The sequence below is a fragment of the Acomys minous genome (assembly GCF_964271855.1).
Source record: "Acomys minous genome assembly, chromosome: 1".
NCBI lineage: Eukaryota > Metazoa > Chordata > Mammalia > Rodentia > Muridae > Acomys > Acomys minous.
The window spans coordinates 78,426,442-78,439,610 of NC_140483.1; the positions used below are offsets into that span (position 1 = coordinate 78,426,442).

Here is a 13,169-nt window from a genome sequence, read left to right on the forward strand (position 1 = left end):
TCCATTAAATAATATCATGAAGCCAAATACACACTAAAAAAATATGAGTGAGAAGACATTCTACTGTGAAGCACTGCATCTCAGAATGCAGGCACAAATACATGCAAGTACAGAAAGGGAAAAATACAGCAAAGATTAATTAATTTATATGAAAATGGAAAAACAGTGTTTTAGTCTGTTTCAGTAGTAAAAAAATTAAAAGTCTATCCATAGGTTTTTATTTATACAAAGTAGTTAATGATTTCACTAAAGTTGATTTCCTGTACTTGTTCATGTTCAAAGGAGACTATAGGTTATATTCTCTTATTTATATTCTGAGAAGATATTTTTATTCATTTCCAGTACTTTTTTTTTTTAATAAAAACTCATAGATGTTCAAAAGATTTGGGGAAATTTTCATCACAAGGACAAGTTTGGTAAAATAAACTGTTTTAATAATAATCTCCAATAATTCTAACACATATAACATATCTCCTTTTGCCAGCATCAATTCCAGTGATTTTAAAATATCCTGGTAATCAAAAATCTTTCCAGGAATTATTTTAATGCAGAATTCATCTCAGACTTCCTCTCTTATTTGATAGAAACTGAACAAAATTGTCAAGGGTTTGTAGTAGCTTAAGTTTTTTTGTTTGTTCGTTTTTTGTTGTTTTGTTTTGTTTTATTAACCTCGTGACTTTCTTTTTTGTGTTTTGTTCAGGGTTCCAATCTATGGAAAGGGTTCCATATCACATATATGTGGTCTTCTTACCTCAGTTAACCCAATCTAGATAAACCCTAACTAACAAACATGGCAGATGATATTGTTGTTTTAAGGGCATCACCTCTCTGCAAGTTAGAGATGTGTAGCTACCCCCATATGTACAATAAGACACTGGTAAAAAACAGGGTAGAGCAAGGAAACTCAGAGCTTCAGAACAGATTCAGACAGGCACAGATGTCCCAGGTCCCTGCTGCCTGTATTGAACAATTGAGAACAACTGAAGTGAGGAGGGCATAGAGCACATTTGTTCTTAGTCTTTAGAGGTTACTGCTGCTGATGGTGGTTCAGTGGTCCAGGGAGTTCAGAAATGTAGTCTCAGCATAGATGGAGACATATAATCTCTTCCTCTAAACATTCTGACCTTGCTGGCACAGGTACCATACTGATACCTTCTTCCATCTTTCTCATTTGATTGCAGCTCCTTCTGAGGTGACACTTGCCATTGATGTTGGGAATGGCCCTGTTGAGCTCCTAGTACAGTCTCCTTCTCCTCTGAATGACAACCAATGGCATTACATCCGGGCTGAGAGAAACCTTAAGGAGACCTCACTGCAGGTGGACAACCTTCCACGGAGTATGCGGGAGTCCACAGAGGAAGGCCATTTCCGACTTCACCTAAATAGCCAGTTGTTCATAGGTAGGAGACATCATAGATCACATGTTATGCTAAATACCTACAAGATGGCTTTCTGTTCTAGTTGACGGACAATTCCTAGTATTTTACAACTAGAAACAATAAAAATATGGTATCATTTTTTATCATAAGTTTAATTTTATAAATTATTTTATGATGGCTTTATGATCATTGCAATAATTTTTTTGCTACTCCTTTACATATTTAGGGGCTGTCCCAGACTCTTTTGATACCATTACTCCATGTGTATATTGATTTTAGACATCTATGGAATTTTATGTTTTGGATAATCGTCATAAAATTATACAGTGTAAGCCTGGAGATACCAATCCATCACCCTTCTTAGTGATCCTTGACTCCTCAAACTATTATTAACAGTTTGATCAAATACTTTGACTAAACCAAAAAAATTAAGTTTTTGGTAGTAAATATTGGAGAATGTGCTGGATGATTTTATGTCATCAGATTGCTAGCTAAAGTCACTTAAAAGAAAGACCCTTAATTGAGAAAAGTATTTCATATTTTCAGCTTATACTTAATTCTGTAGAACATTTTCCTAAGCAGCTATCAATGTGAGGGGATTGGAGGTGTGTAAACCATTCCCCCTACCCTAATTCTCAGAAAAGGGGAGCCACACCACTACCAAACCACCTGAATGGATCAAATAGCATCAGGACTGAACATATCCACTTGCCCTGTGACCTCGCAGGGCCGCCCCACTAGTTAAGACCAACCTTTGGGCTGTAATTTAGAAAATGATAATGTGAGAAAAATGAGTTACAGAGCTGTTAAAAGTAAAGCTTTAAAATATAAATTATGGTTTTAAATGATAGCATAATGCCATAAAGCTAAGGGTCTATCCTTCTGTGTAAACTTGAAGTTGGATGCTTAAACTTGTAAACTAATCACAGATTAATCATCCTACATGTCTTTCTTTACCTTTGTTCTACCAAAATGCATACTGGATAGCTTACCACCAGATGGACAACCCTATCTCCACTTCATGTGCATTTCTTATTTGCTCCCTTTATATTTGGACAAATGTAATTTTTAAATCTGAAAACATTATCTATAAATGCATACTTGCTCAAGGAAAAGAGGTAATAGAGTAGGAAAACATCAGATTTTTATTTCATTACCTATCATATACACATATCTTCATTAGATGCATAGCTTTAATAGCTATGCATCCAGCAGAAACTAAGCTCAAATGATTTAAAAATCTTCTTGTGATTATAGGTCTTTCACTTAATTAATAACTCCTGTAAGTAATATGATTTACTGCTAAAAATTTTAATTTATTTTTCTGGTATAATTGCATTTAAACATCACATTTAATTTCATAGAGGAAGTTTGCTATTCATCAAGATTTAATATTCTCTTTTTGGTAGAATCAATGGAAGTATTCTGCAATTTTCATAAATTATATTCCATGTGAAAGTCTAATTTATCTTCAGGAAGTATTTATGCAGATTTTGGGCCAAAACAGAACCTAAAAGATTTGGTTTTTTACATGCTCATATCAGACAAGTATCACAAAGACAGAGATAAGATGAACTCTGTGCAAGTTAAAAGTGATAGTGATGAGATAGTGTCAAATTTTTATTACCAGACATTTAAATTGATGATGAATGCAGTGAGGTGTGCAAATATGTATATAGGACTGGAAGAGAAATCTCCTTAGATAAAATTGTAGGCAACTATTGCCTGCTTCTGCTGTGCTTCTCTCTATAGTGAGTACTATCTTAAAAACTACTATGCTTTATTGAGTTTGTCTTGAAGAAACTGAAAAGAGGGAAACATTGTTGGAAGTCATCTTAATCTTTGGATTTGTGTCTTGCTGGTTAGTGTTCAGCGTCAGGTACTTTTGCAAATGTCATCTGGCCAAATGTGTTTGATTTAAGTCCCAACATTTTTATATAATTCAGCTAAGCAATGAATGAATGAACAAATGACTGGATGTTAAGCTTAGTCATTTCTTTGTTTGCTATTCAGTGGCTACGATAAATCCCAACAAAAGCATCAGGGAAGAAAGGGTTTATTCAGTGTACAATTCCAGGATTGAGTACATCACTGGGGGAAGTGAAGGGAGGAACTCGAAGCAACTCCTAATGACTTCATCCTACACCAGACCCAACTGAGGCATGCTATCCCAAATTGCTTCTTGTTACACCATGCAACCAATGTTTTTTTCTGTCAAGAAGATTGATGTTAGGAGCCAAAAGGATAAAAGAATGTATGAAAACTTCTTAGAATAGGAAATCATGTAAGAAAGAAGCAAAAGAAACTAGATTCTCTTTGTAATGACACCTCAATTATTCAGTAGAACAGCTCAGCACACAGATTCTGGGATCAGAGTCTTCTACAATGTTGCCAGTCACTAGATCTGATCTCACTCCTTGCCCTTCCCTGTATTTTGTTTGACTCTTTACCATAGCCATAGCAATGTTTTTGAAGTTGATTTTTCCACTGTGTGTGGAGTGCAGGCCAAAAATACCACTTTCTTTCACATTGAGAATTAGAAAACTTTAGTGGAATGCCTAGTATAAAATTAGCATTCTTGAAATGCCTATATTTAGGAGTAATGGAATCATTTTGATTCTCAAGGAACTTGCATATCAAGATTGAGACTTTAAAGAAAGGCTGCAATTTACTCTATAAGTAAAGCCACATTTTCCATAGTTCTAACTTTGTAGTAAACTATTGTGTGAATGTTGTTTTCCATTGTTCTAACTCCATTGTAAACTGTTGTGTGAATTTTCCCTGGGAGGTGTAAACAACTATCTTTTCATCCCAGACACTGCAAACCAAAGAAGCAATCCCACTCTAGTCTACCTCCTGCACACAGGGTTTCACTAGTTCCCTATATAACTATAGCTAAGGCATGCTCACAGCAACATGGGTGCCTCCCTGACAGCTCACTCTGGCTGGGAGAATAATTCAAAAAAGATCTGTATAACTCCAGGTCCCTGAACCACTTACTGGCATCTCAGGGCCAGGCTAAAGCATATCCTTTTTGAGCAATTATTATCACTTATATAACTTTTCGGAGGGCCTTGTGAATTACAAATTTTGTTTATGTCATCAGTCTTACTAATCCTCTCTAGGAAGGAATGTTACAATTTTAAAGAAAAAAAAAACACTTCTCAACAACTGCACATAAGTCAAGATGTAAAAATGCAAAGCAGGAAATGTGTTAGGATGACAGAAGCATGTATGTGCAGAGAGAGCCAAGTAACTCAATATGCTCTATTTGGGTGGGGTCTGAAAAGAAGTCACAAGTAAGCAGGCACAATGCCATCTTATGCATCAATGGAGGAAACATAGGGATTTTGTAAGTATTTCTTTCCTTTTAAAAACTGGTAACATGGGGGTGGAAAATCACCTCATCAGACAAAGGTACTTGCTGCCAAGCCTGAGAACCTGAGTTCAATTTGCCAAACTATATGGTAGAAAGAGAAAACTGACCTTTTACGACTTGGTTTCTGCTACTATGACTTCATGTGGTCCTCTGTGGGTACATATGTTTCTCTTCTCTCTGTGTGGATGTACATGTATATGTGCACTGTGTATGTGTTACCTCTGTGTGCATGTACATGAATATGTGTACATGTATTTGTCTTGTCTCTTTGAGCATGTACATGTATGTGTGCATGTGTGCTTGTGTTGTTTCTGTGTATACATACACATGCATGTGTAGATGTGTGCTTGGGTGTAGTCTATGTGTATGTGTTCCTGTATGTACACTGAGGTACACATGTGTGTATGTTATTGGGATGGTACATAGCCTCTTAAAATCACACAACACTTGGTCCAGTCTGGACATTCTTTAAAATTACAATAATTTATACTATAGATTTTTCTCTTTGATAAAATTAAAACACAGTCAGGGAAAAGCAACACTTCAGTTCACTGTGCAAGGTAGTACAATGCCTCATATCATCCTGCTCTGGCAACCTAAAAGTGCTCTACATTTTGGAAGTCTTTACCCTGAGAAGTGCATCCTTACCAGAGAAATTACCCTAGCCACCCCTTTCTCCATATATAAACTTGTTGACTAAGCATACACAAGAATATGTGCAATAGATCTTGTACTCGCCACCTCTGCTAGGAGAAAAATGACACTAACAAGATAAATAAAGAATTATAATCCATGAAGGAGAGTGACTACAGAGTAAGTGAAACAGAAGCAAGTGTTAGAATCTATAAATCCTCTTCATTTTGGTGCCATAACCTCCAGAAAAGAAATAATGAGCTTTCCTTTGTCGTTGGCTCATATGCATCATTGATTTATTTTGTGGTTATAGGAGACTTACTCACTTAAATTGAAACAGACAAGGCAGTGCAATTGAGGTTTGGCCTCTTCTCCTGCATTCTTACCAGAACAGGAAACAAACTCAAGTTTTGTCATTATTTCAGAGTAAGATATTAGCCTTATTCCTTAGAAAGGTTCGTTTTTATTCTTTGGACTTAAGCATTGGACTTCAGATGTGTGTTTGTGGTCTAGTAACCTGGTGTCTTAGTTAATTTTCTACTGCAATGATAAGAAACTACGACCAAGAAAATGTTAATTTGTGATCAAGGTCGGAAAGAGAGAGAGTCCATGATCAGCATGGTAGGGCACATGGCAAGAACAAGGGAGGGTTGGTGCTGGAGCAAGAACAAGGAGCTTATATCATGACACATAAGCACTAGTCATAGAGAGCTAGCTGACTTTTGAAATCTCAGATTGAGTCTTAGGTGACAAACCTTCTCCAACAAGGTCATACCCCACCTAATTCCTCTAAATCAGTTCCATCAACTGTGGAAAATATATAGATATGCAAACATGATCTTAATGAGGCTGTTCTTACTCAAGCCAGTATACCTGGGATGGACTAAGGAAGGAATACTTCTAACCTTCATGCCAAATCTAATCATCTACATTATTCATTATCTTTCATGTCACCTATTACTCTATCATCCATTCAACTTACACATCCCACTCCTCTCATGAGTGAATGAGTTGTTGTGCGTGTTTGTGTGTATGTGTGTATTTGTGCATGTTTGTTGTGTATGTACATGTTTGTATATATTATGCACATGTGAGTGCATGTGAGCATGCACAGCACAGGATGTGGAGGTCTGAGAACAGCCCTTAAACACCTTCCCCAATTTTTTAAGACAATGTTTCTCACTAGCCTGTAAATTCCACGTGTAGGCTAGGCTATTAGACCTGTAGGCTTCCAAAGATCTAACTGTCTCTACCTCACAAATTACATTACTGGAACTCTAGGTTTACACCACACAGCATAAGTTTGTGATAGGTCCTGAGGATTAAACTCAGGTGCTCATGCTTGTAAGGCTAGAACCTTATGGATCGACCCAACTCACCTGCCCCAGTTTACAACTCATTTTCCTTATTGATATAGTTCTTGTCTAAAACAGTAGACTTGATATGCTTGTTATATCTACCCTGGTAAGCACACATGCAGATATAGCTACTTCCTAGACTGTTGATTTGCAACCTCAAATTCTGTTACTCTTTAATAGAGTTCCTCATATTTTAGTGACTCCCAAGCTTAAAAGTTATTTTCATCACTACTTCATAAGTATATTTTCTACTGTTATGGATTGTAATATAAATGTCCAATAAAAGGCTGGTGTATCCCCAAAGAGGTCATGACCGAAGCTTGAGAAATGTTTTTCTAGATAAAAATGTCTTTCTTTTTAAAATATGTTTTATCAATTTATTCACATTACATCTCAATTGTTATCCCATCCCTTGTATCCTCCCATTCCTCCCTCCCTCCCGCTTTCACCTTACTCCCCTCCCCTATGACTGTGACTAAGGGGGACCTCATTCCCCTGTTTATGCTCATATGGTATCAAGTCTCTTCTTGGTAGCCTGCTATCCTTCCTCTGCATGCCATCAGGCCTCCCCATGCAGGAGACGATGTCAAATATGGGGCACCAGAGTTCGTGTGAAAGTCAGACCCCACTCTCCACTCAACTTTGTAGAATGTCCTGTCCATTGGCTAGATCTGGATAAGAGTTTGCAAAATTTCATAAAGTTGTAACATAAGGTGTTAAAGAGGAATGAGTCTCCATTTCGACATCTAATAGAGACAGAAAATAATGTATTTATAGTTTCTACCCTTAGGGTTTTCTCCAGCTCTTCCTACTCCCTCCCTCCTTACTTCTCCTCTTCCTTCTCTGAAGGATTTGTGTGCACTCTCCACACATCTACTTTATGACCTTGATCTCAAGGGATAGACACTAATTGGCTCTTTCCTAAACTAAGAATGTACCTCGGACTCTTCTGCAATCTTCTAGAATTCTCAGCAGCTCTCACATAAAGTCTAAAGGGATTTATCTGTGCTTTCCATCGTCTTGTCTTTTAGCACACATACATACTTTCTAATATTAAGAAAGTGCTGGCTTTTCTATATAAACAAATCAATGCTCAGTTCTTGATGGAGTGTATTAAAGACTCTTCTGACGCCTTCCATATGTTTTCTTGACTGAGAATAAGATTGCAGCCAGAGTCTGAATGAAAGTCAGGAAACCTTATCTGCTAAGTAGTATTTTATTGGATAAATTCTAGGATCAATAAGTAGATAATACATTATCCACCTACTGATTCTTAGTAGTAGGTGAAGACTCAAAAGAAAGCTTAGAGGACAGCAATAACTGAACCCATACTTTTTTTCATGATCTTCAGTAAGCTTTACTTTACAGTAAAGTAAACACATGGAATAATATATAGAATAGCTTAAATTGAATCAATTCAGTTGTCTATATGGCTAACAAGTGAGTGTCATGCTGTTGAACCACAAAACCTGTTTTTCACTCTTCCAGTGCATAGTCCTGTACTACATAAGCATTTGGGAATATTTGTAGTTTTTTCCTTTTGGTTCACATAACATCTCTCTTTGAAATTTTCCAGAATGTAGTACTTACTCTGTTCCTTTTATTTCAAATGAAATATACTACAGACTGCATAAAAATCCATAATTTATTTATGTGCAGAGACCGTGGTCATGTAAAGTTTTATTCTTATGCATTTTAATATCTATATTTTCCTCTCAGTGTCTCCCTCTCTCCAGGCAGTTTTTCTTTGAAATGGGGTCTCAGGTACATCACAAGCTAGTCTTGAACATGCTATGTAGTCATATATGACCTTGAACTTCTCATCCTCTGGCCTCCCATCCTGAGTGATGAGATTATTGATGTTCACTGCCATGCATAGTTTATTCTGTGGTACTGGAAATTGAACTCAGGGCTTCCTGCTTACCAGACAAGCACTCTACCAACTGAATCACATCCCCATCCCTGGTTTCCAGTTTCTTTAGCTTCCTTTCATTTACTGGGAACTGAAACAAAAGTTCAGCAGAGCTGACAATAGCAACACAGCGAAGTGTTACCACAAAGATGATCCTCTCATGTAAGAAGAGGGTATAGGTGGATAGGAGGACACTCAGTTTAAATCACCCTTCAGGTGAGCTCCCTTGGAAGAGTAATAGCATCAAGACCACAAAACCTGATAGGCCCAGAAATGCGAGGGAGGAGCTCTCCAATCCAGAGAACACAAAGGAAACATGTTGTTCTTACCGATTTTCAAGGTGACATGGACAAGTCCCGCACGAAATACCATATTCTGCATGATAGGCATCATCAGCATCTAACCTCACCTCAAGACTCTCTAATGTCTTGTCAGTAGGGAAAGGGTAGGCTTTTTTGCAGTTAAAAAGGGAAGAGGAAGAGATACGTGGTCACAGCAGGGCTCTTGTTCTATCTAGGGAGACAGACTACAGCATGATGTGGCATGAGAGGGCAGCTAGGGACTCTTATGATCTACCAGTTACATATATGTCATAGAGCTGTGACACCTTTCATGTTTTCTCTTTTATTTTTCACCATTAGGAGGGACATCATCAAGACAGAAAGGCTTTCTTGGATGCATCCGTTCTTTACACTTGAATGGACTGAAAGTCGACCTGGAAGAGAGGGCAAAGGTCACATCTGGAGTCAGACCTGGTTGTCCAGGTCACTGCAGCAGCTATGGAAGCAACTGCCATAATGGGGGCAAGTGTGTGGAGAAGCATAGTGGCTACTCCTGTGACTGTACCAATTCACCATATGAAGGACCTTTCTGCCAAAAAGGTAAGGTGGGCACGTATATCACTATTGTGTGTGGGCCTGTAACATCCAAATATTGTGGCAAATGATCCTATGGCCTTATGTCATCCAAACCAATTCTATTGCATGAAGTGTTCCATGACCCATATGCCATGGTTAAACCAATGGTACCTATCCTCCATTCCTACTACATGTAGCAATGCAGTACCTATATGGAATTATCAAACCAATGTCCTCCATGCTCTCAAGCAGTGCCCATGTTTTGTACTCTCAGAAAGCCTTCCTGTATTTGTACTCTGCTTAGTTCATCAACATAATTATATCTGTGCACTGGGCTTGTGTGTGGGCTGACAGTCCAGCAGTGTTTATTAATAATTGAAAGTGGACATATGATCTTGGCTGAAGAAACAGCAGAAGATGGGGAGTATATCATCAATTTTCTTATTCAAATTTCTTCTTCCTAGATGACTGTGACCACTGTTAAGTTGACAAAAATTAACAAGGACTACAAAAATTAACAAGGACTATTGACCTCTTGTCAACTTGGCACATGAATACACAACTATAAAACTATAAAATTCCATTGGTTTTTTTTTTCTCTAAGGTCTCATATTAACATCAGTATCACTATATAAAACATTCTTTCTTATTTATTTATTTGTTTTTTGAGACAGGGTTTCTCTGTGTTGCCTTGGCTGTCCCTGACTCACTTTATAGACCAGACTGGCCTCTAACTCAGTGACTCACCTGCCTCAGTATCCCCAAGTAGTAGAATTGCAGGCATACACTACTACACCTAGCTGCATTATCACTTTTAAAAGACCTACAATTTTTAAAAACCCAAACACCTTTTAAAATTCAGTCTCTTTAATTATCTGAAATCTCTCTAAATTCCCAAAGGCTCTGAAGTATTTATTCCTCTATTATCAAAGATAAGTTATATTTTTTCTTTTTTTGAATAGGAAGGAACCAGGACACAGTCATAATCAAAGCAAAGCAAAAATAACTATAGAAAGTGTAAAAAAAAAAAGTTCCGTGCTTGGCACCTTGTACCCACTCATGATCTGGGCTCCCAAGTGCCTAGAAAGTTTCACTATTCTGGCTCTGCTATCTATAGTGCACATGGCTCCTCTTCTCTACTCAGGCCAGTTCTGTCCCATGGCTCCTACTTACTTTGGCTCTTGTCCCAGAGTCCTGACATCTCTGAAATGATGGGTCTCTACCATCACTGGTGGCTTTCTGGACTCTCTTCTGTGACTCTTATACTATCACATGGTGCCAAAGTTGAACATCTCCCAATGACTCATCTGAGGTTACACCTCAGCATTGGCCTCTCCTGGCCTCTCCTGATCCACACTTCACCTTCTCTCTATTAACCTCTCAGTACAGTAGTTTCATACCAGAAAAAAAAGTTCCATCTGGAAGATTCTTACATATTACCATGTTTGGTGTGAGCTTGAAATGTAGCTCTGGCCTCTCTGGCCTATAGTGTTGTCTGATGACCCCAAGTAGCACTTCTACCAAAAGATTTTCTCTCAGTGATGCTGGTCTCTTATCAATCACAGTGGACCTCTCAGTGCCATCTGTTATCTCAGTGAAGTACATGTTTCACCTCCATAGATTGTTAATAAAAAATATCACATGAACATCCCTGCTAGAGCCTATTTTCCCTCTAAAACTTCACAAGCCAGGTGCCAAACCATCTTTTGCTCCCAGCATTATGTTTCAAATTTGTACAGTAACCTCTGAGCACACAATGGCTTTTCCAGAACAAAGTGCAGAATGCATCCCACAATACTCATCGAAACAGCAAATGCAGATATATCCTAGCAATATTCTATAACCTGCTTCTGATTTCTATTTCAATATAGTCTCTTTTGCTATGATAAATATTATGATGAAAAGAACTTGGGGAGAAAGGGGCTTATTTGAATTAGAAGTCACAGTTTATCATCAGAAGATAAAGCAGTAAACCAAGGCAATGGCCTGGAGGCACAGACTGTTGCAGAGACTGTGACAGGATGTATATACCAGCTTGCTCCCTGTGACTTGCTCAGCCTGCAGTTGTGGTTAATGCATGACCCCTGGCCCAGGGGTGGCACTGCTCAGACTAGGCTGGGACCTCCTAATTCTCCCACAGGCTTGCATACAGGACAATCTGATAGAGGCATCTCTTTTTCTATTAAGGTTCCCTCTTCATGGTTTATCTTGACCTATGTCATGGTAATGATAAAACAATAAAAGAGAGCATGAAAGCATATATAACATTATTTTATTTGTTTGTTTGTTTTGTTTTTGTTTTCTGAGACATGGTTTCTCTGTGTAATAGCCCTGGCCTGGCTGTCCTGGAACCGTCTTTGTATACCAGGCTGGACTCGAATTCACAGAGATCCACCTGCCTCTGCCTCTCGAGTGCTGGGATTAAAGGCGTGAAGCACCATGCCTGTCTAAGCATTTTAAACTAATTAGACAAAAAATATTGCTCTCGGTTTTCACAAAAGGAAAGAGTTCTGCTAACAATCTCTGAAAAAGTTGGAGTGCATCCTTGAGTGTCCAGTACATGAAGCACATGCAAGTGTAGGAGCACAGACATGACACTAAGGTGTACCAACACTGTACCTGTAGCAGCAATGTCAAAATCTTCTGATGCTGGAGGGACTTGAACAGTGGCTCTACCTGCATTTCTTAAGGGACATTATTCAAACATCCCACAAGCCTTCCTCTAAGTTTATCCTCATTGTTACCGATTCCCCTTTTGTGCAAAATTTGTATTCATTCTCATCTATCAATATTGCCACAACTGTGTCCATTTCTGTCTAAATACTGTTTCTCAGTTTGATCCATAAGTTAAATAATGTGTCCCCTTAGCCTCCGCAGGGGCCTATGTTTCCACTCTTTCCAATTTCTACCTCAATATTCATATTAAATGATGCCCTGCATAAGCAATGGTTGTAAGACTTCCTTCCAAGCTAAATATTTGTATTGACAATTGCATCTGAGAGAAATGATGTGGAGCTGAAAAGGAGAACCATATGCTAAGAGAAATCCTTGACCAAAGAGTGGTCTCCACTGGGGTACACTTCTCTGCTTCTGCTTCTTCTTCTTCTTCTTCTTCTTCTTCTTCTTCTTCTTCTTCTTCTTCTTCTTCTTCTTCTGGTTGTTGGAAATTTTTCTTTTTCTTTTTTAAATTTATTCTTGTTACGTCTCAATGCCTATCACTTGTATCCTCCCATTCTTCCCTCCCTCCCATTCTCCCATTATTCCCCTCCCCTATGACTGTTCCTGAGGGGGATTTCCTCCCCTTGTATATGCTCATAGGGTATCAAGTCTCTGCTCGGTAACCTGCTGTCCTTCCTCTGAGTGCTACCAGGTCTCCCCCTGCAGGGGACATGGTCAAATGTGAGGCATGAGAGTACGTGTGAAAGTCAGACTGCACTCTCCACTCAACTGTGAAGAATGTTCTGCCCATTGACTAGATCTGGGTAGGGATTTAAAGTTTTACAGACTGTAGTGTCCTCGGTTGGTGCCTTAGTTTGAGTGGGACCCCTGGGACCAAATCTGCCTATCATAATATTCTACTTGCAGGTTTCTAGGACCCTCTGGATCTTTCTACTTTGCTACTCTCCCATGCTTCTCTCATCTATAGTCCCA

At 38.4% G+C, this 13,169-nt stretch overlaps 1 protein-coding gene across 4 annotated transcripts in view; it reads left to right on the top strand.

Moving 5' to 3' along the window:
- Positions 1–13,169, top strand: part of LOC311591254 (contactin-associated protein like 5-1-like) — an 869,459-nt gene that overhangs the window by 722,957 nt on the left and 133,333 nt on the right. For all 4 annotated transcript variants that reach the window (XM_084770689.1, XM_084770692.1, XM_084770691.1 and 1 more), the window contains 2 exons: positions 1,182–1,400; positions 9,303–9,542. In XM_084770689.1, coding sequence (XP_084626815.1) covers positions 1,182–1,400; positions 9,303–9,542 — 459 coding nt within the window. The remainder of the gene's footprint in view (positions 1–1,181; positions 1,401–9,302; positions 9,543–13,169) is intronic.